Source organism: Plectropomus leopardus, chromosome 11, assembly GCF_026936395.1.
Source record: "Plectropomus leopardus strain MGB_pleo_1.0 chromosome 11, ASM2693639v1, whole genome shotgun sequence".
Lineage (NCBI taxonomy): Eukaryota > Metazoa > Chordata > Actinopteri > Perciformes > Serranidae > Plectropomus > Plectropomus leopardus.
In genome coordinates, this window is record NC_142186.1 from 312,593 (window position 1) to 337,272 (window position 24,680).

At 41.7% G+C, this 24,680-nt stretch overlaps 1 protein-coding gene across 3 annotated transcripts in view; it reads left to right on the forward strand.

Moving 5' to 3' along the window:
* The window catches only part of gask1a (golgi associated kinase 1A), a 91,912-nt gene that overhangs the window by 46,502 nt on the left and 20,730 nt on the right, over positions 1-24,680 (forward strand). For 2 of the 3 annotated variants that reach the window (XM_042489140.2, XM_088084922.1), the window contains exons 2-3: positions 2,426-3,538; positions 9,893-10,330. In XM_042489140.2, the coding sequence (XP_042345074.2) occupies positions 2,426-3,538; positions 9,893-10,330 (1,551 nt within the window). The remainder of the gene's footprint in view (positions 1-2,425; positions 3,539-9,892; positions 10,331-24,680) is intronic. The other variant, XM_088084921.1, reaches the window with a different exon arrangement.

Below are 24,680 nucleotides of genomic sequence, written 5' to 3' on the forward strand. Positions count from 1 at the left end.
TACCTCATCCTCACTTCCATCAGTCCATAATCTGATCGATAATAACGGTCAGGTGTCTGGCTATTCCATTGAGTGAGATATTCCACATGGTGAATTACTTCCTTTGGTCACACAGATTCTATGTCATCTTGGTCTACATCATCTATAGACCAAAACATGTAAATTTCATGAAAATCAAAGGACAGTTGTGGTACGAGGCGTATTTCCTGATGGAAGTAGGTGGCGCAGTGAGTATGATAGTTCAATGACATGCTGATGTGTTCAGGGCTGAAGCCTGATCACAACTTTGAAATTTGGGGCCAATCGGTCGATGCAAAGTGAAATTACAACAACTTCCTCTTTGGCGGCAACCACCTGGTCCGCATGGCAACAGCATTCATGGTAAACCTATACTTCAGAGGGAGGCATCATTAAGATCTTCAAGTTTTTTTCACCAGTTTTGAAGTCAATCAGATAAAATCTGTAGGAGCAGTCCATCAAAGAAGAAAGCAAGTTATTTCCATGACATTTCATGTTGCCAGTAGGGGGCGCTATAAATAATGGTAACAGTTGTCACGTAGATGTGTTCAGGGCAAGACTGTCATCAAACATATGAAGTTTGGTGCAGATTGGACCATGTCCCTAAGTTATAAACTACTTCCTGGTTAATGGCGAGATATGGACATGTTTGGCTCAGTAACAGCCACACGGTGTGGCGAAAACTCACAAATGTAATAACTTTTGATTTCCAGGGCCTTCTGTGAAGATGATTAGATTTTGAAGTCAATTGGATGAAATCTGTCAGAGAAACTTGGAAAATTGTGACCCCTGAAAATGGTCAAAAATACACCAAAATTGCACATTTAATTCAGAATGGCTGACTTCCAGTTGGGTTTAGGGTATGGGTCCAAGAGGCTTTTTTGTAGCTCTCGGGCTGTTACACATGCCTCCCAAGTTTTGTAGCTCTAGGTGAAATGTATTGCAGGGGCTGCTTCGTTGAAATCTGTAGGGGGGCGCTATAGAGCCATTTTGGCACATCAGTGCAAACATCGAGTCAACCTGCTACGAGTTGGACATCTTACTTGAAAACTTTGCCTTTCTTGTGCCAATAGGTGGTGCTCTCATTATCGCTTAAAATTGTCATACAGATGTGTTCAGGGCGGGACTCCTATCAAACATGTGAAGTTTGGGTATATTGGACCATTTACATCAGAGTTACATGCCACTTCCTGTTTACTTCCTGGTTCATGGCAGAACATGCAAATTAGATGCCTCATACAGATTACACGGTGTGATGAAAACTTTTGCTGTCAAAGGTCTTATGAAGATAGCCATAACATTTGAAGTCAATCAGATGAAAGCTCTAGGACAAGTTCTCAAGATTACGACCCCTTAAAAATGGCCAAAAATACATCAAAATTACAACTTCAAATCAAAATGGCTGACTTCCTGTTGGTTTTACGGTATGGCCGCAAAATACTTTTTTGTAGAGACTGGGATGTTGCACAGGCCTCCAAAGTTTCACAGCTCTAGGTAAAACGTGCTGCAGGGGCTGCTTCGTTGAAAATGACTAGGGGGTGCAACTCATACATTTCCTCCCACCCACACACAAGACCATTAAAATATCAAATTTTTCACCAAACCTGATAAGTCTGCAAAGTTTCATGACTTTTTGAATATGTTAAAGCCAAAAAAGGCAATTCATTTGAGAGAATAATAATAATAATAATAATAATAATAATATACTATTATTATTATTATTATTATTATCATTATTATTATTATTCCTTCAGTTCCAAGAGTGTCCTCGCACTGTTCGGTGCTCGGGCCTTAATAATTCCTTCAGTTCAAGAGGGTCCTTGCACCGTTTGGTGTTCAGGCCCTAATAATAATTCCTTCAGTTTCAAGAGGGTACTTGCACTGTTCGGTGCTAGGGTCCTAATAATTCCTTCAGTTTCAAGAGGGTCCTTGCACTGTTTGGTGTTCAGGCCCTAATAATAATAATAATAATAATAATGATAATTCCTTCAGTTTCAAGAGAGTCCTCACATCGTTCGGTGCTCAGGCCCTAATAAAAAGCGGAGCAATTACAATAGGGTCCTTGCACCCTTGGTCCTCGGGCCCTAATAAACAGACCAATTACAATAGGGTCCTCACACTGTTCAGTGCTCGGGCCCTAATAATAATAATAATAATAATAATAATAATAATTCCTTTAGTTTCAAGACAGTCCTCGCACCATTCGGTGCTCGGGCCCTAATAATAATGCCTTCAGTTTCAAGAGGGTCCTCACACCATTCGGTGCTCGGGCCCTAAAAATCTGTTCGAGTGCAATCTAGTGCAAATGCTTCCTTCCTATGGTGCCGTCTATTATAATCATGGTTCTTTCAGTCTGCTTCTAACCTGTGTTTCTGTCTTTCTTTTTATTTTTGTCTTTCCCTTCCAGGCCTGGCGGGTGTGGTCAAAACTCTGCTGTGGTCAAAAATGGCTGCTCCTCCTCTCTCCCCTCTTCCTCCTCTTCCTCATGATTTCTGTGATGACCATGACTCTCCCCCTCCCTTTGCCGCACACTGACATTGACTGGTGGTCGTCCCAAGCCCTAAGCTCTACTGGGCAGCTCAGAGCCAGGCCCAGGGTCACAGAGCCTGCTCACATCCACAATGGGGCCTGGAAATACAACACTCCTAAGGAGACGTCTAAACACGCAGTGCTGCCTCACCCTTTGGGGGACGCTGCTGGCAACAAAAACAGCATCAAAGAGAAAAGTTTCACAGACTTAAAAAGACATAAACACAAAAACAAAAAGATTGCTTCCCAAAGAAAAAACATGCCAATTGCCAACCAGCTTTCAGCCAGTCATCACCATCTTCTTCTCCCAGAGTTTACAGTCAACAGCACAGGGCCAAAGCTTAGAATTAAGCCAAGCAACCACAGTGCTGTGGTAAAGCACACTGCACAGACCTATGTTTATCTACAAAAGAGCAAATCCACATATCCACATATCACCACTCCAGCAGATGCCCGAAGAAATGGCAGACTGGCCGCAGACAGACAGGCAGGCAGATGGGAGGACAGACACACAAACAGGAATGCAGACACACAAATACATGGCAGGCATTCAAGTGCAAAGGTCGCTGAATATCACCAGGCTTTGGAAAAACACAGACAAGCCACAAAGCACTCTGGGAAATCTGACAACATTGGTAAGGAGCAGCAGGCTGTGAAAAAGCCCACCAGGGATATAAAAAAACAGCATCATCCCTCTGAAGTGAAGAAGAATCCTGCAGCGTTGCACCATAGAAAGGCTTTGTCCAAACAAGAGGCAGCTGTAAAGAAAGATGATGGCGGCTGGTGTCAGAGCTTTGGAGACCAGAACTTCCCAGACAGTGACCGCAGGAGGATCAGGATTAGTCGAGATCTTCACCCTCTTCCCTGGCTCAGCGACGATGACCTTCAGAAGATGGAGCTCCTGGCAGGGGGTGAAGTGCTCAGTAAGACCAGGGTACCTGCACATGGACAGGTGCTCCAAGTGGCGCTGGATCCTCATGCACACCAGCAGGTACATAGTAATGACATGGTTAGGGGATCATTTGAAATGTTACACACATAGATGGATGTCTATATTCAAATAGTTTTTCACCACATAAATTTACTTAAAGCTCTGTGTTGAACCACTGCTGGTTGATATGTAACAGCTGGTACAATAGTAACTTGATATGTCACTTGACCTGGTGGGATCTTTGTCATTTTTTTTTTATCACAAGCTTGTGTGAGAGCTTTTCAACATCTAAGACCCCTCTTGGGTCTTTACCAGGTTGGATGTCCATGTCCCAGACAACATACACAGTAGACTCAAGTAGCATAGGAGAATTACTATATGTAGAAATGGGCGGCTGTAGCTCGGTCAGAAGACTAGAAAATTTAATAACATATAATATACACATAAGTATAATAATATATAAAGCAAGCTCAAAGATTTCAGTCCTGGCTGATTTGGCAACACTTGCAGTTCCTTTTGGTAAGCAAATGTGGTTTAAGGTCAAGTTCTGGACAGCAAAATAAAATATTTCTTAATATGGAAGTCAGGCAATAATTGGGATTTTCCATCATTCTGTGAGCAATCCTAATCTGATGCTGCACACACACAGCATACGTCTGCAGACAGCAGTGCACAGTGAAAGTTGGAGGTGTGAACAGCTCATTGTGGCTGCTGCTGAGGCTTCCATTACTCCCTGAAAAAATCCAAAGTGATCCATTGTCTAAAAATGCTGAAAGTGGCTGTGTAGTGGCAGTAGTGCTAAACTTACCAACAAACACATTGCATTTCCTGTGACTGCTTCACAATAAAAGTTAATTCATGTTTTACCAGTTAAATGCTTTTAATGTGAAGTTGCAGAAGTAGGAAATGTTTGCTTTCCATTAGCAGTAACTAAATATAGCATTTTTTTCTGCAAATGTTGCTCCAACACTCAGGTCAGAAAAATACAAATAAGAGGAGAGTTCAAAAGTAATGTCCCCAACTCAACTGCAAGCAGAGATTTGAAAAAAATGTTGTTTTCAGGAATTTCAGTCCTACAGAAGAGTTCAACATGGGCACTACTTTAAGGTTCATCAGAAGCAAGCAAATATCCACAAAAGACTGAAAAATATCAGCAAGGAGGAGGCCATTGACTACAGCAATGTGAGAAGCATACAAGTGCAAAGGTAGCTGAATATCACCAGGCTTTGGAAAAAAACAGACAAGCCCTTTGATATGACAATGGCAGCACATGTAGATGCAGCAGCCAGTAGCTCCTCAAATCCTTGTTACTTTTTTGCTATATTTTTCTATTTTTTTGACAACATGACCCCTTCTGGACAACTTTTCTATGATAGAGAAGCACTTATCAACATGAAACACTTATCACACCAAAGTCAGACCAGAGGGGAGAAATGAAATGAAGAGCACCAGACATCTAGAGGGAGGAGAGCCAGTATCAGGGTGAGGCTGACCCAACTTGGACCGAGAGCTTCCCCTCTACCAAGCCTTCTTCTGGCTAATGACAGGTTGCAGGAGAGTGGAGTGGATGAGATGAAATGAAATGAAGGCTCATTTAGCAACAGGAGATCAGAGACTGTTCTGGACACATCTTCACAGAGACATGGTTAACCCCTAACTTCCTGGATCAAGCTGTTCCACTGGATGGACTGACCTTGTGGGAGCCAGCAGTGAACAGGTGAGATTTGCCAAAGGTGATTGGGAATTTTAGTGTGGACAGTCATTAAGTAGCACAGGATATGGCATGTGAACTTTAAAACCACAAGAGATCACAACAGATTGGCAGAAACAGGAGATCTGAGCTTCTAGCACAGTCACACACCCATAATGTAAATGTTATAAAAACGGTGTCTGTCCCACGATGACTTCATTTGTTTAAAGCTAAAATAAACAAAAGGGGAGTTGTACAAGAAAATCTCATAAAAATTAATACATCTCCTGTCAAACAGCATCATAACAGGAGAATTAAATGTGGACTATTGAACGTTAGATCCCAACCAATCGACCAAGGCTCTTTTAGTCACTGATTTAATATTGGATAACTATATTGATTTATTATGCCTCACTGAGACCTGGCTTTGTCCTATGAGTACGCTAGTCTGAATGAATCCACTCCTCCTGGTCATATAAATAGTCACGTTCTGAGGGACACTGGCTGAGGAGGGGGAGTTGCTGCAATTTTTGATTCAAGCTTAGCAATTCACACTAAGGCTAAGCTAAACTATAGTTCATTTGAAAGCCTTTTTCCTAGTCTGTCTCACCCATCCTGGAAAACTCTAGAGCCAATTCTATTTGTTATAGTGTACAGGCCCCATACTGCCCCATACTGTGAATTTCTATCTGAATTCTCTGAGCTTATATCAAGTTTAGTGCTTAAATCAGACAAAGTAATTATCATAGGGGATTTTAACATTCACATGGATGTTAATAGTGATAGCTTTAGTTCTGCTTTCTCCACGCTTTTGGATTCAATTGGCTTCAGTCAGTGTATACATAAACCCACTCACCGCTACAATCACACCCCACCCTCGATCTTGTCCTTGCAAATGGCATCGATATTGAAGATTTATTAGTCGTTCCTGAGATTCCTGCTCTGTCAGACCATTATTTAATAACTTTCAATTTTTTATTACTCGACTACAAGCCTCTCAGTAAGAGTTACTATTCTAGATGTCTATCTGATTCAGCAGTGGCTAAATTTAAGAAACTGATTCCTTCTGCATTGACATCATTACTGTGTCTTACAGTGACTGAGAATACTCTTACTAACTTAAGTCATTCTCAAACTGACTGTCTCGTTGATAATGCTACTGGCTCACTGCGATCAGCTTTCGACACTGTTGCACGCTTCAAGAAGAAAATAATGAAACAAAAGAAAATTAGCTCCATGGTTTAACCTCCAGATCCGCAAATTGAAACAAACATTGTGAATATTTGAAAGACACTGGCAGTCAGCCAACCTGGAGGAGTCCCGTTTAGTCTGGCTGGGTAGTCTTAAAGTGTATAAGTAGGCCCGCCGCCATGCCAGGGCAAGCTATTACTCATCATTAATCGAGGAAAACAAAAACAATCCCAAGTTTCTTTGCAACACTGTATCCAGGCTGACTCAGAGTCACAGCTCCATAGAGCCTTTTATTCCTTCACTCCTAAGCAGTGATGAATTTTTGACTTTCTTGAATGATAAAATTATAACTATTCAAGATAAAATCCATCCCCTCTTGCCCTTAATTGACCTGACCCCGGACACAGGTAGCCTGGATATGGCAGCAAGGCCTGAAATTTATTTGGACTGTTTCTCCCCCATTTACCTTCACCGACTCTACACTTTGATTTCTGCATCTAAAGCCATCAACATGCCTGCTAGACCCCATCCCAACTAAGCTACTTAAGGAAGTTTTGCCCCTATTAGACAACTCTTTATTAGATATAATAAATGCGTCTTTATTAACAGGCTATGTACCACAGTCCTTTAAAGTAGCCGTCATTAAACCTCTTCTAAGGAAGCCCACTCTCGATCCTGAGATTTTAGCTAACTATAGAGGATATCAAATCTCCCCTTTATTTCTAAAATCCTTGAGAAAGTGGATGCTCATCAACTCTGTCCTGTCTTTCTCCAAGATAATAGTTTATTCGAGGACTTTCAGTCAGGCTTCAGAGTTCATCAGAGACGGCACTAGCAAAAATTAATAACGACCTATTTATTGCTTCTGATACAGGTCTGCGCTCTGTTTAAATCCTATTAGATCTCAGTGCCGCATTTGACACCAAATTTTACTGCACAGACTGGAACACTTAATTGCCTTAAAGGAATGGCACTAGCCTGGTTTAAGTCATACTCATCAGATCATTACCAATTTGTTCACATCAGTGATCAATCCTCCGCACATACTAAGGTCTGCTTCAGAGTGCCACAGGGTTCTGTGCATGGACCAATCCTTTTTACTTTATATATGCTTCCTCTAGGCAATTTTCCAATTAGAAAACACTCTATAAATTTCCATTGTTATGCTGACGATACGCACCTATATCTATCAATGAAACCAGATGAAACTGATCAGCTATCTAGACTTCAAACATGTCTTAAGAATGTAAAAGCCTGGATGAGCCGTGATTTCCTGATGTTGAATTCAGACAAAACTGAAGTTATTGTTCTTGGCCCCAAACACCTCAGAAGCCCCTTTTCTAACTATGTAATTTCTCTAGATGGCATTACCTTGACCTCTAGCACAACTGTAAGGAACCTCGGAGTTTTATTTGATCAAGATTTATCTTTTACCTCCCATATAAAACAAACTTCAAGGACTGCTTTCTTTCACTTGCCTAACATCTCAAAAATTAGACGTATCCTGTCCCAAACAGATGCTGAAAAATTAGTACATGCATTTGTCACCTCTAGGCTGGATTAATGTAACTCCTTATTATTAGGTTGCCCCAACAAATCTCTTAGGTCTCTCCAACTGGTGCAGAACATGTTCTAACTGGAAGCAAGAAAAGGGGCTGAATGAATGAATTTAAAATCCTCCTCCATACTTACAAAGCTCTAAATGGTCAGGCTCCATCCTATCTGTCGCTGCTCATAGTTCCTTACCAACCCTCAAGATCACTGTGCTCTGAAAATGCAGGGTTACTTGTGGTTCCCAAAGTTTCCAAAAGTAGGATAGGAACCAGAGCCTTCAGCTACCATGCTCCCCTCTTATGGAACCATCTTCCAGTTTCGGTCAGGGAGGCAGACACCGTTTCAACTTTTAAGGGGAGACTTAAGACCTTCCTCTTTGATAAAGCTTATAATTAGGGGTGGCTCAGGTTGCCTGGACCAGCCCATAGTTAGGCTGAAATAGGTTTAATCTGCCAGGGGACTTCCCATGATACGTATTACCCTTACTGCTGAGCTTAGTCTTATATCTGTGACAACCGTTTGCAAGTTTAGCTTAGCCTCAGTGGTTTAGCTTAGCCTTGCATCTGTGATAGCCATGTGGTACTGTCACTACCTGGGGCTTGCGATTATGGAGCCTGGGTCTGCTGAACTGCACTCTGCTAATCCCGTTGCCTCTCCGGAGCATTCCTGTTCCCCTGTTTCCTAGTTTCCTGGATCCTGGCCCTAACCTTGGCTGTGCCCGATCGTGGTGATAGCTGTGCTGGCGCTGTGACCCTGCCTTTGGTTGTGCTCGTGCTGTGGCTGCACTGATGCTGTATCCCCTGCTCGCCCTGATTGTGGTCTGGTCCTGGTTGCACCGATTTCCTGATCTTGCCTTTGGACACCTCCCTAGCAATATACACAAGACTCTTATCATCACCCTCAACATCATCATAGAGTGCATTTAATAATTTCACACCTATCGTTATTGTAATATGACATGCATCTGTTTCCCCCTCCCTCTCCTCCCCTCTCGCTTTCTCTTTCCTTTTTGCCATGATTGTATTTCATTTGTTATTTACATTTTATTGACATCTATTGCACGTCTGTCCATCCTGGAAGAGGGATCCCTTGTCGTCCTCTACCTTGTTTTTCCTTGGGTGATGTGAGGGTCTAAGGGCAGAGTCGCACACTGTAAAGCCCTCTGAGGCAAACCATGTTTTGTGATAATGGGCTCTATAAATAAAATTGACTTGACTTGACTTGACTTTACCTTGCTGTAAGACAGCCCTTACCAACAGAGATTTGGAGCCATTATATCAAAAACACCAAAATTCATTGAGAAAAACAGTCAACTTACTCCACTGAATAGTGGAGTTGCTGCTCTACGGCTGCCTCCATCAACTGATATATAAGTTATACAGAGCAAAAATTCAAATATAGCTAAAAACTGATAATAATTTTAGGTGGCTAAAATATGTTGTGCTGTGGCACTGTCCACAGTAGGATATAATTTAGCTTCAGTGCTGGTGTTGTTGTTGTGTTTACCCTAAATGTAAGTTGTTTTGGAGCCAGTGTAACTAGCAAACAGCATGGGTGCTAGTCATCACCAAAACAAACATTGAATCTTTTTAAGTAAAATGTCAAGCCTCCTTAAAAATTATGTGTTAAAGGATTGTGTTTACAGGTCCTGGCTATGATAAAAACACTGATTTTGAAGTTTTTAAAGAAAACATGTCTTTGAAACCCACTAGCAGGATTTGGGGTTTAGAGGTTATTTTATTATAAAATACCACCATTAAAAGTTGTATGTCCCTCACCTGAGCCAAAATTAAAAAAAAACAAAAAAAAAAACAACCACAACACAGCAGCCAGTTTTCTACCTGTAAGTGGCTTTTGTTGTTGCAATGTCACAGTGATTCACTCTGTTGGTATTGATGTCTAATGCAGAACAGTGTTTGACAAATAAAAAAAAAAAAAAAAATTGGAAAGCATTATTTAACTTTATTTCTTCATCACAGCAGCCATCACCAAAGACGAGCTCACGTGAGAATGGACCAGGTGACAGACGTCCACAGAGCCACAGTGAGCGCTGCCAGCAGGGGCACTGCTCCCTGATCAAACGCACTGACGACTGGTTTGAAGTGTTCGCCTTCCACCTGGACAGGGTGCTAGGAATCAACAGGAGTCTCCCTGCAGTGCTGAGGACTTTCCACAGTGACATTTTACCCTATCGATACATCAGTGGCACCCCCAGACCTGTAGTGTGGTGGGATCCAGATATTCAGCACCTCACTGACAGAGACAATGACCAGAACTCAGTGGTGCTCAGCTGGGCCCAGTACCAGGAGCTGCTGCAGGTCCACTGTGGGAGTGGAGCAGACTTGAGGTCAGCACCCTGTGTGGGAGTTGAGCACTCAGAGTGGAGCAGACTGGCGCTATTTGATTTCTTATTACAGGTAAGATGAGAGCTTTTTTCTCATTCTGTGGTTCCTCTTTTATGAGAAATACTTAACCATAAGCAGGAGATTTTGAAATATATGATTGGCATTCCCACGTTTATTTATGTTTTAGAAGTTGTTGCAGAAATTTTTGGGTTGATAGCATCACAGTTTTGGTGCTGAATTTAAGCCCTTTTAAACACTGGTGTATAGACAAAAGTGGTCAAAAATGTCTCAAAAATACCACATTTAGACACCAACACCTTAAGGATAGCCATAGAAAAATCCATGTGCGCACCCATGACACCCATTTTTATTCCAACATCATGAGGTCAGAGGTCAAGGGACCCATGTGAAAATTGCTCTGCTGTTGTTCCCCTGCCAAACGTTGGAGTGTTATTTAGAATGCTCTCTGACAGACTTGTAAAACACTGATACCAAGAGATTCCTGAGGTTTTCTAGTTTCATGTGCTACCAGTATCTTTCCAGCTTTAAACCTCAGGGTCTCAGAGAGTTTACAGCTTTACCGCTTTTTTAAATAATAATTTCACAACAATTGTGTTGTTGCTTTTTTCATTGTTGACTTTCAAAAGCAAGAACAGACACCTTTGGCTGTCTCCATCCATCATGTGAGCCCTGCCGTTACAGTAGTGCGTGGAAAGTCTCGTAAGCTTGCTAGCTTGTAAATTTGCATGAAATGAACTGATTTTGCTTCAAAAGTTTGCCCCTTTGGACACTCTCATGAGTGAGTAAGTAAGTAGATAAGAATGGTAATGTTATCAATCCTTGCCCTTTATTCTTTATAGTATCTTACTCTTTTGAATACTCTGCTAGGTATTGGTTTCTACTTGAGTGGAAACAGGTACCGACAGGAGTTTCATATTACTGTTACTGACCCGTGCTTTCATTTGGTCGATGAACTGCTGGAGAAGACGCATAGGTTGAATGAAAATTACCCCATGTCCAGTTTCAGACTATCTAACACACACACACACACACACACACACACACACAAAGAACATTTTGTCATCTACTGTAATTTTATTGAGCCATGTAGCACCCAGTAATGTAATAATTTACTGAAAATGTAATAATGCTTGAAAATGTAATAAAATTTGTACTTAACTCAATCGAAAATGTAATAAAACCCAATAATGCAATAACTTGACCAATAATGTAATAAAATATTCTGACTGATATTGTAATAACATTTTTACCGATAATGTAATACCTTATTACATTATTGGAGATTTATTACATTTTCAGGTGGGTCTTTTTAAAAAAAAAAATGATAATGTAAAACTTGACAGATAATGTAATATAGAGGTCTATATTTTGTGTTTTGAGAATCTAAGACTGTTAAATACACTGACTTTGAAACAAGAGAATAACTATTGCTTCCCTAAACATACTTCACTCTCCACAGTTTTCCAACGAATCACTACCTCATGAAAACAACCACAAACCAACAAAACAAATTTAAGTAACACTTCATTTGACGAGGGTATGCATAAGTATTCATAACACCAACACATTATTTAAAATTTGACATAAATATATCCTCTCATAAATGGTTATTATATCACTTGGAATGACGGGGCGGCATGGCTCAGTGGGTAGAGTGGCCGTCTTGTAACCGTTGCTGGTTCGATCCTGGCCTGCAGAGCTCATGTTGAGGTGTCCCTGAGCAAGACACCGAACCCCTAACCGCTCCTCATGGGTCAACGTCGGTTAACGTCTTGCATGGCAGCTCTTCCGCCATCAGTGTGTGACTGGGTGAATGTGATGTATAATGTTAAGTGCTTTGGGTATCGTTTCAGGTATAGTAAAGCACTATATAAATACGGACCATTTACCATCTTCCTCTAGCCTATGTCAAGTGATAGTGGTCAGCTGACATACCGTGAGATTTACCTCTATAAGTACAGGTTTAATAAAAATGTCAGCATAAAAATGACAAAACATAATGACAACTGACTTGGTTATTTTTTAACTTTTGGGGTTTATATATATTTTTGGGGTTTACAGATATATATATATATATATATATATATATATATATATATATATATATATATATATATATATATATATATATATATATATATATATATATATATATATATATATATATATATATATATATATATACGATTTACAGTCACTATATTGTAGAAATGATGCTTTTGATGTATTAATTCATCTTGGACGCCGGCATCCTGGCCACTAGAGGGCCTGCAAGGGAGAACACGATCAGGGTCTCTTTCAGGTGGTGTCTAGCCAAGAGAGACATTTCTCCCTTTATGTGACCACTTGGTAAGTGAGTATGCAATGTCTCAGCATCAATACCTTCAGATTTTTGTGATAACATTTGATAATAGTTGGGTAATGGTAGGTTTTAGACATTTTAGTGAAATAAAATTGAAAAATTATAAATTTTATTGACCATGTGACTGTATATTAGCCTAGTTCTTGATGCCAACTTCTTGACACTTTAGCCAAGGCTTGGCTACTTCTATAAATAGCTTAAGACAGGGGTTCCCAACCTTTTTGTCACTGTGGTCTGTTCACAGGTGGTTCACAGGTGCACAGACCACAAGTTTTATTAATTAATTTATTTTTTCAATCATTATTAATTTTCGAACTTTATAGGCCTAATGGGATAGGTTAGTTAGCCTATTGTTTCCCACAGGTTTTTTAGGCATCTCTGGCAGTGGGTGTTGTCCGACCGGGGGGTTGGGTGGGGGGGTTCTTTTAGGGCTGCGCGGTATACACGGTATGACGGTAGAAACGATATAAATTTGGCCATGGTAGAGATTTGTGCTCTGCTGTCATACCGTCGATGACGTCATCGCACCTGCGTCTGTGTGAAAATGGCCGCAAGCGGAGAAGGAGGGGCTGGTAAAAAAAAAAACGGTGCTACATCCGTGATTTGGACGTGGTTCAGGTTTAAAAAGTCGGATGTTGAGCAGAAAAATGTCATCTGCAAGATGTGTGGAGTAACTGTGACTGCCAACAAAGCTAACACGAGCAATTTATTTTCCCATTTGAAATCAAAACGTGCCGAGTATGCAGAGAGCCAGAGCCTGCGCTCGGCTCAAACACCGGCTCAGTCTACGACAGGGGTCCCTAACTGACGGACCGCGGTCCGAGTCCGGACCCAGACGGCGTCCTATACGGACCCGGACCTATAACCAATAAATTATTAATAGATTTTATTTTTTTAAGGGACGCTTCTATTTTAACTGGCGCAACTTTTCTAGTCTTTCCAGCGCTGGTTTAGCTGATCAGGAAACACACAGACCAATTGCAGAGAAGCTGCGTGTGGAGGAGACTGTTGTTAATGGCGGAGTTTATTACAACAGAAACTAACGTGATGGTTAATGACATCGACACCAACCAGATGCACTTATAAAATTAAACAACTGTATAAGGAGACCTATTCGTAAAACAGGAGAATCTGTGTTTCTCTGTGAGAAACTTTCAGACCTTCTCACAGCAGAGTGAACAGGTGAGGGAGGAGAGGAGGGCAGACTGATCACTAATCAATCACTGATACCGTCGTCCTCTCGGACTGATTAAAAAATAAAAATGACAAAATTGGTGACAAACCAAACCTGGGTGTCCACACAAATAAAGTCTTTGTGTGAAACACTGCAGAGTGAAACATCGTGCTGTTTACAGACAGTCTGCTGTCATTAGTTTGACAGAGACAGAGAGGGTCGTGTCTAGAAGGGAACCCTAGACCTGCGAAAGATCGCGCGAGTTTGATTATTTTAGTAGAAATAACGAACACAAATCTCACGAGAGTTGTGCAAATAAAGTTACCTTCTAGACACGACCGAAAAAGGTGTGCAGCTCCAAAAATAGAAAATCATGTCGTGGTGTCGATGTTTTTAATGTGGCGGGCCCCATAAATAAAACACTATTCACTGATCCACAGAGAGTCACTGAAACACTGATCACTGACCTGCTGTGATGGAAAAAATACTCACATTCTTTACTTAGGTATTTTTTACAGATTTTTACAGGATTACAGAACCTTTTCACTGTTTTTGCCATTTGCCTTATAGAAAACCTCTCTTACTTGAAATACTGTTTACAATATCTACTTTATTTTTGTAAGAATTTTTGTACTTCTGAGGCACTATCCTTACTTCTGTTGTTCTTCTGCACAGGAAATGCTCAAAAAAATACATTATATCTTTGCTTTTTTTGTTGTTGTTGTTTTTTTAAATCAATTTAGTTTTGCTAAGGGACTACAAAACCCATTCAGAAACAATTCCATTATAAGTTTTACACCGTGACATTTATACCGCGATATATACCGTTACCGTGAAGAGATTCAATTTATACCGTGATATGAATTTTGGGTCATACCGCCCAGCCCTAGGTTCTTTGTTTATTTAATCATTAATTTTGCTCCGCTGAGACAAATAGGGAGACGAGGCTGTAGCGCCCCTTTTCCACCGAGCTCCAGTGCTTAAGTTGAACCACCACAGGGACGCCCGTCTATTCCGAACCCCCCCCATTCCGACACCCCGCTGCTCCGACGCACCGCCACTCCGAAACTCAGATATTGTTTTTGAAGTCGATCTTCCTACATCAAAAATATAGACCTATTAGTGATCAGCAGGTCGGCTTTTTTTTTTTTTTTTAACAGCCGCCATAGGATTTGCACTGTATTCACAGTAGGCCTAAAGATGATGACACAATTTCATAAAAGATGAATTGGGTACCAAACAACCATGATGACTCTGTAAGGTCCAGTGCTGCTCAAAAACTATACCAGAATTCCACCTCAGATATATCTGAGCTGGAATTCTGGTCACCAAAGGAGGTAAGTCCATCACACACTCAGCAGGACCAGGATGTCCCTGAGTATCTGCATGTGCATATAGCTGTATGGTATAGGTCTGCAATTCAGTCATTCTGTTGTTTCAAATCCAGTGTAGGCTATATAACAGTCTTGGATTCTCAAAACACAAAATGTAGAACTCTATATTACATTATCTGTCAAGTTTTACATTATCATTTTTTTTAAAAAAAAAGACCCACTTTAAAATGTAATAAATCTCCAATAATGTAATAAGGTATTACATTATCGGTAAAAATGTTATTACAATATCAGTCAGAATATTTTATTACATTTTTGGTCAAGTTATTGCATTATTGGGTTTTATTACATTTTCGATTGAGTTAAGTGCAAATGTACATTTTCAGGCATTATTACATTTTCAGTAAATTATCACATTATTGGGTGCTACAACCCGTGCTTTCATTTGGTCAATGAACTGCTGGAGAAGACACAAAGGTTGAATTAAAATAACCCATATCTAGTTTCAGACTCTCTCTCTCTCACACACACACACACACACACAGAACATTTTGTCATCTACTGTAATTTTATTGCTCTTTACGGGATCTTTTGCACATCTGTTCTTCCTGGAAGAAGGATCCCTCCTCAGTCGCTCTGCTTGAGGTCTGTACCATTTTTATCAGGCTGTGAGCTGGCTCATATGGGGTCAGTATTTCTGATATGTAGCTTGGGGCCAGACCCAAACTGGCTTTAAAAACAATAAGAAAAATCTTAAAATCAATTCTAAAATAGAGGAAGGAAGGAAGTGAGGATCAGGGTGATGTGATGTTGTCTTTTAAAACCTGTGAGAAACCGAGCTATTGCACTCTACCCTAGTTGAAGACGGGAGTGTGACGTTTAATTAATACTGGAGAGGAGGGAGTCACAGTAATCTAGTCTGAAGGAAGCAGGACTGAACAACATGGGACACATGGGTGAATCAAATGTTTCTCCAAGGTTTCTGGCAGTGGGCTTCAGATTTGTGGAGAGGGGGCCAAGGGCATCACAATGTAGTTGGCAGGGTTTGGGGAGTTGTTGAGATGCAGGTGATTTTGAGTCATTCGACAGTTGACATTGTTAAGGCAGTCTAAGACAGCAGCTAGGCTACTCAGGTCATCTGGTCTCAGGGGGAGGTATATCTGTGTAGCAATGACAAGAATGAGAAGAATTTTGATCATGGATTATTTTGCTGAGTGGGAGCATATAAGTAGAAAATAAAATTGGACCTAAAATTGAGCCTTGTGGCACACCACAGGTAAGTAGAGGCGAGTAGTAGAGGAGGAGTGATTACTTATGATTACCAAGTAGGTTCTAAAAGGTGAAAGTAAAACTAACCAAGTGCAGTATGTTTCCAACCCAAGTGTCGAGGCAATTGATCAAAATAGCGTGGTCTACTGTTTTAAAGGTTGCACTTAGAAGAATTAAAATTGCAGTCCCCCCAGCTAAAAGAATATCGTTAGTAACCCTGAGAAGTGCAGTTTCAGTGCTATGTAAAGCTCTAAAACCAGATGGAAACTTCTCAAATATTTTGACATATAAAAGCTAAAACTTGGTTAGAAATCACTTTTTCTAAAACTTCTGATAAAAGCAGAATAAACTGGCCCAAAATTGCTAAGAACAGAGGGGTCGAGGTTTGGGTTTATTTAAGAAGGTTAGACCTAATCATGTTTAACAGTAGATGGGGAAATACCCTCTGCTAGGGAGCTATTTGATTGATAAAATACTGGGCCCAACTGTGTTAAAACCTGTTAAAGAAATTTTGTGGGAATAAAATCAAGGCTGCACGTGGTTGGTTTCATTTCGGAAATTTCTGAAATAACTAAAAATATCCCTACTGGCATGCAAAAACGGTCTGGAGGGGTGATTTGTTGCTTTGTAACCATAATCTTGCTTCTAAAAAACTGTAAAAACTTTTCACACATTTCTGTAGAGGCATCAATACAATTCTTTAACTGCCTTTTGATAATTCTTCATTGAGTCTTTCCAAATGTCAGAAAATATAAACTTCCTTTTCCATTTATGCTTGATTTTCCTATAGTCTCTCTTTAATTTATATGTGGATTCATTTAACAGAATTTTTACATTTGGATGGGAAAACAGAGTCTAGGACAGTCTGACAGGTGTGGTTAAAAAGGGAGACCAGCTCCTCCAAGTTAAAATTTGGATTAAAAACAGTTAAAGAAGCAGCATTTTAAAAGATTGGAAAATTTGCTGAATTTGCTTAAATGTGCTCGGATTAAAATGACATTGGTTAAAACCAAACTGAATAAAACTGCCTTGTGATCAGACACAAAGATATCCGTAGTCATAAAAGTGTTGGGGCTGAGACTAGTGAATAAAACTAAGTAAAGAGTGTGACATCTATAATGTGTGGGTTCGTGAATTGCCTGAGTGGGGTTATAAGACTCCAGTGTATCTATAAAATCAGTGGTTAAATTCTAAAAACATCGTTTGGCCTGGGTGGTTCGTAGATTATTAAATTTAATACAGGATCTGTAGTATTTACTATAAAAAGAACTATCTAAAACAGGGGTACATTTAAAACACCATCCATCCCATCCATGTATTGTCTGCCACTTATCCGGGGTCTGGTCGCAGGGGCAGTAGTCTAAGCAGGGAAGCCCAGACTTTCTCCCCCGCCACTTCGTCCAGCTCTTCCCGGGGGATCCCGAGGCATTCCCAGGCCAGCTGGGGGACATAGTCTCTCCAGCGTGTCCTGGGTCTTCCCAGAGGCCTCCTAATGGTGGGACGTGCCCTGAACACCTCACCAGGGAGGCATCCTGGAGACATCCTAATTAAATGCCCGAGCCACCTCAACTGGCTCTTCTTCAACGTGGAGGAGCAGCAGCTCTACTCCGAGCTCCTCCCAGATGACTGAGCTTCTCAACCTATCTCTAAGGGAGAGCCCAGCCACCCTACAGAGGAAGCTCATTTCAGCCGCTTGTACTTCCGATCTTGTTCTTTTGGTCACTACCCAAAGCTCGTCACCATAGGTTATGGTAGGAACGAAGATCGACCGGTAAATCAAGAGCTTTGCCTTTTCGGCTCAGCTCCCTCTTCACCACGACAGATCGGTGCAGCGTCCGCATTACTGCAGACGCTGCACCGATCAGCCTGTTGATCTCCCGCTCCATGCGTCCCTCACTTGTGAACAAGACCCAGAGGTACTTAAACTCCTCCACTTGGGGCAGGATCTCCTCCCCGATCTAGAGAGGACACTCCACCCTTTTCCAGCAGAGAACCATGGCCCTAGAAATTCTGTCCATAAAAGTTATGAACAGAATCGGTGACAAAGGGCAGCCCTGGCAGAGTCGAACCCTCACTGGAAACGAGTCCACCTTACTGCCGGCAATGTGGACCAATCTCCGGCACCGGTTGTACAGGGAATGGACGGCCCGTATCAGTTAAGAGCATGGGGTGGGGGGAGGCCCGAGATCCATGAGAATTTCTTCCAGTGTCCGCTGGCGAAACTGGCCACTTGACCCTCTCCGTTTTTTGGGGGGGGCATTTTATGCCGATATTGAATTGATGTAGCTTCGTTGCTGTAGTTTTGAATCACCTCCATACAGATCACTATGCTCTCTGATCCCAGCGACACCAATTCATGTTTTGATCTACTGTCTTTTGACCTACAACTACAAATCCCAGCAGTCTCAAAATTACACACAGGGAGCGTGAGAGTGCCCCCTTGAGCCAGCCGCCAAAAATACACTTTGACGTATATATATGTCAATGGCACTCAAGCGTTGGCTTTTGAATGACGTATATATACGTCAATGGCACTCAAGGAATTAAAAAGAGGGACCACCACCCCAGTCTACTAGTCCAGAAGCACTGCCCCCGATGTCCACACAATGCTGCAGAGACTTGTCAACCATGACAGCCCCACAACATCCAGAGCCTTAAGGAACGCTGGGCGGATCTCATCCTCCCGGGGCCCTGCCACCGAGGATCTTTTTGACCACCTCAGCAACCTCAGCCCCAGGGATGGGAGAGCCCACTCCCAAGACCCCAGGCCCTGCTTCCTCACCAGAAGGCCTGTGGGATTGAGGAGGTCTTCGAGAAATTCCTTCCACCGATCCACAACGTCCCGAGTCGAGGTCAGCAGCGCACCGTTCCCACCACACACAGTGTTGACAGAGCACTGCTTTCCCCTCCTGAGATGCCGTATGGTGGTCCAGAACCTCTTCAAAGTCGACCTGAAATCGTTCTCCATGGCCTCACCTAACTCCTCCCATGCCTGGGTTTTTGCCTCGGTGACCGCCGTAGCTGCACTCCGTTTGGCCTGCCAGTACTTGTCTGCTCCCTCCGGAGTCCCACAGGCCAAGAAGGCCCAGTAGGACTCCTTCAGCTTGATGGCATCCCTCACCACCAGTGTCCACCAACGGTTTCGGGTGATGCTGCTACGACAGGCACCGACCACCTTACGGCCACAGCACCGACCGGCCACCTCAACAACGGCGGCACAGAACATGGCCCACTCGGACTCAATATCCCCCGCCTCCCCCGGGACATGGTCGAATCTGTCCTGGAGGTGGGAGTTGAAGCTCCTTCTGACAAAAGACTCTGCCAGACATTCCCAGCAGACCCTCACAATGTGTTTGGGTCTGCCAGGTCTGACCGGCGTCCTCCCTCACCATCGAAGTCAACTCCAACCTGGTGATGATCGGTTGACAGCTCCGCCCCCCCTTCATCCGAGTGTCCAAGACATGCGGCCGCAAGTCCAATGACACAACTACAAAGTTGATCATGGAACTGCGGCCTAGGGTGTCCTGAAGCCAAGTGCACATATGGCAACCCTTATGCTTGAACATGGTGTTTGTTATGGACAATCTGTGGCAAGCATAGAAGTCCAATAACAAAACACCACTCAGGTTCAGATCAGGGGGGCCATTTCTCCCGATCATGCCCCTCCAGGTCTCACTGTCGCTGCCAACGTGAGCAGTGAAGTCCCCCAGCAGAACGAGGGAATCCCCAAAAGGAGTACTCTCCAGCACCCCCTCTAAGGACTCCAAAAAGGGTGGACACTCTGAGCTGCTGTTTGGACCATATACACGAACGGAGGGAGGCTACCTTCTTTTCCACCGGGGTAAACTCCAACATACAGGCACTGAGCCTCTCACTAGTGGCAATGCCAGAGTGGAAGAGAGTCCAACTCCTCTCGAGAAGACTGGTTCCAGAGCCCAAGCTATGTGTCAAGGTGAGGCTGACTTTATCTAGTTGGAACCTCTCAACCTCGCGCACCAGCTCAGGCTCCTTCCCCACCAGAGAGGTGACATTCCACAACCCTAGAGCTAGCTTCTGCAGCCGAGGATCGGCTAGAGTTCTGAAAGTTCATTGGATTTATACAGTTTCTATAGGGTGAGGTACAAGTTGATGGAGGATATTATAGTGAATCAGTCTATACCAGGTATCAACAATGAGTGAGTTCTACCTAACCAGAGCTGTTCATCCATTGTTTTGTTGAACTCTGATTTAACTCTCACTCTAGATATATGCAAACTTGGCTCTGTGCCCTCATTTAGAGATTTTAGAAATACATTTTTACCACATCAGTAGATACAGGTTAAGTCATTCCAGGCCCCTCGAACATGAATGTTTGTCTTGCTGTATGTATCAGCCCTGTGATAGTAGATAAATGAAGAAATAATAGTCCCACAGAGAATGTGTCACAAATTTAAGAAAAGATAGTGAGACATTTTGCCAATCTAAAATGAGTTTACAATAAGACAGGACAAAAACACACAAAAAGGGGTCATTTGAGCCTGGAGTGCTTCTCTCTGAAGGCATTGTTATTCAAGACATCTTGGCTGCTTGCATTGACTTCAGCTAAGTGTATGAATTAGCCACCCTATCAGTGCACCCCAAATTGCTTGCTGTGACGTGTTGAGTATAGAGGGGCTTCTTTCAGTCCAGATCCCTCCTTTGTTTCCAAGAACCTAAGATGCTCTTTCAGGTAGAGAGTTATACAGTTAGATGCTTTTTGGTGTCCACTCCATGAGGGGGACAGGGAGGAAAAATTACATTTGCTCTGCCCAGTTTGTGTGTTAGTGTGTTATGTTGAATGCACGGCCCCATCAGACACACTGAACAGTTAATGTGTTTTGGTGATGGTGTGGCTGGAAAAGCCCTAGCTAAAAAACGCCTGGTAAGATAATAATAATAATACTTTTTATTTAGAAAGGGCTTTTCATACACTCAAAGGCAATGTACAATAGCTAGAGAATTTCAAACACACACAAAAAAAAGAAAACATAGCAACATAGCACAAGCGTATCAATAAAATGATTCAATAAGCAAACAGCATTTCAACAGCATATAAAACACACATCACAGTCACAGTTTAAAAGTTTGTTAAAAAGATGAGTCTTGAGCAGCGATTTGAACATGGATGGGTCAGTACAATCTTGAATTTGTTTCGGGAGTGAGCTCCAGGGGGAGGGAGGGGGCAGCAATGGAGAAGGCTCTGTCCCCCCAGGTTCAGTGCTTGGTTCTGAGTGGTAGAGAGAGGAGGTTGGCGTCAGAAGAGCGAAGGCTGCAATTCTCTATATTGAGGGTGAAGTTTTGGGGGGAGTTGGGGCCGATGAGGATGATGTCATTTTTATTGTAGTTCAAAGAGAGGATTATTTTGCATCCAAGTTTTTATTTTATTTTGAGGAAGTTGGTGAGTGTGGAGTGGGTTTCAGTGGTGATAGAGTTGGTGGAGATGTAGAGATCGAGGGTGAAGTTTTGGGGGGAGTTGGGGCCGATGAGGATGATGTCATTTTTATTGTAGTTCAAAGAGAGGATTATTTTGCATCCGAGTTTTTATTTTATTTTGAGGAAGTTGGTGAGTGTGGAGTGGGTTTCAGTGGTGATAGAGTTGGTGGAGATGTAGAGATTGACATCGCCAGCATAGCAGTGGAAATGAAGACCATGACAACGGATTTTGTTACCAAGGGTGAGCAGGTAGATGATGAAAAGGAGGGGACAGAGCACCGAACCCTGTGGGACACCTTGAGGCAGAGGAGCAATGGAGTAGGAGCAGTTGTTGATGTTGATGAATTGTTTTCTGTTGGTAAGGTAGGATCTTAGCCAGGAGAAAGCAGTGCTGGAGATGTTTAGATAATGTTGACGGTAGAGAAGAACAGTATGGTTGATGGTGTTGAAGGCTGCAGTGAGGTCCAGGGGGATGAGGATGTTGAGATGGTCGGAGTCTGAAGAGAGGAGGAGGTTGTTGCCGACTTTAAGAAGAGCTGTTTCTGTGCTGTACTGGTAATGGAAGCCAGCCTGGAAAGGTTCATAGAGGGAGTTATGGGTGAGATGAGACTTGATTTGGGAGGTAACAGCTCTTTTGAATACTTTTGTCAGAAAGGGGAGGTTGGAGATGGGCTGGAAGTTTGACATGTCGTCAGAGTCCAGGTTTTTTGTAGAATCTAGAATCTAGAAATGTAGAATGTAGAATCTTTCAAGTTGGCGTTTGTGGGATTTCATTACATGGATCATGGATCTTGGGAGTGTACCAAGGGGCAGAGTGAGTGAAGGAGACAGTTTTGATTTTGATGGGAGCCAGTTAATCCAGACAGGAGGAGAGTGTGTTATTGTATTAGGTAACAAGTTCTGTAGGATTGTCAGACAGGGAGGAGGGGAGGCAGAGATGTGACGTGAGATAGAGGCTGAGAGCAGAGGGGGAGTTTATACTGAGATTTCTGAAGGAGATTGTCCGTTTTTGTTTAGTAGTGGGAATGGGGATGTCATTGTCCATAGTTATTGCCAGGTGGTCGGAGATATGGAGGTTGAGATTTGACAGTTGATGGATTGTAAATGCCAGTGGAGCAAACCAACTCCAGAATATGACCATGGCTGTGTGTGGGGAAGTTGATGTGCTGTGTGAAATTGAAACAGTTAAGAAGATTCAGGAAGTCGTCGGCAGATTTGCAGTGTGTATTGTCAATATGGAAGTTAAAATCACTGAGGAGTATGGAAGATGGGTCAGAAAGTGTGGGAAATCAGTGAAAAAGGAGGGGTTTGATTTGGGCGGGGGATAAATAATAGCAGTGACCAGAGGGGTGGGACCAGGGAGTTTAAAAACAATGTGTTCAAATGAATTGACTGCAGAGATGGAAATTATGTTGGTTGTCCATCCTATACACAGCAGCGACACCACCACCCTGCCCATTTAGGATAGGGTTTGTCGATTTATGTAAATCCTGTGGATGTGGTCTGGTTTAGTGAGAAATAGTCTAAGGGTTTGTGCCAGGTTTCAGTGAGACAGAGGAAGTCCAGGTTGGTGTCCGTTATGAAGTCGTCAAGAATGGGGCCTTTGTTTTTTTTTTTTTTTTTTTGTTTTTTTTTTTATTAATGTATGTACCAACATACAATGATTACAAAGAAAATATTACATACAAATTTCCATATATACCAACACCTACACCATACACTAGAGCCACCCAAAAAAAAAAAAAAAAAAACATTCAAACACTCGTACATTCATACCTACATATATACCAAAGATTTGACATAATCTCTTCTCATCATGCAAGTTCCTTATACATATCTAAATTCGTATATTTCATTTTTTATACATACACAGCTTTAATTTATTTAAGTTTTTTTTTTTTCTTTCCTTTCTTCTTTCTTCCCTTTCTAACCCAAAATTAATCATACACAGTACGTTTTATAATAAATTTGTACCCAGCAAATGAAAAGAAAATGGTTGTTTTTAGTCTCTTATTTGAATCCAAAATTATTCAGAGTATGTCCCAGAATATTTTTTTCCCATTTTTTTTGTGAGTGCATAATTTGCCTAGATTTGCCGCTATGACTTTTTCAAGTGTGAATTTTTTGTAATTTATTTTAAATCTAGTTATACATAGATCTTCCTTTGATTTCCCCTTAAAAATTAAGATTTTTCCCACAAAATATATTGTATTCACTACATTGATTTGAAAGTTCTCAAACTCTCCAAACATCACGTTAATGGGACAAATGTCTATTTTAATTTTGAATTCAAACAACCATTTCTGAACAGCCATCCAAAATTGGGCCACATATGGGCAAAAGTAAAACAGATGCATTAAATCTTCCTCTTCAACCCCACAGAATCTGCACCACGAGTTTCCTGTGATGTTACATAATTTAAGATGCTTATTAGTTGCTATAATTCTATAAAATATCTTTAGTTGAAACATCCTGAGTAAGTGTCTATAGCACTAACATATATATTCCCAAAATAGTGTTTCCAAAGAATAGGAGGTTGAATTCATCTTCCCATTTCTGCAGATTCTATGGGGAAAAAGGCTGTCCCAGATGTATGTAAATAAAACATGTATATCTTTTGTTTATGTTCGCTTGCCATGCATTGCACCTACTCTGTGGTTTACATACTAATAACTTAATTTTTCCTTTTATCGCTTGTTTCATTTAATTGGTATTGCAGATAATAATTGATTATACTGGAATTGTTTGACACAAACTCCAAATCTACTACAAAACTCTGAATATGAGAACATTTCCACCAGAAGTATTAAT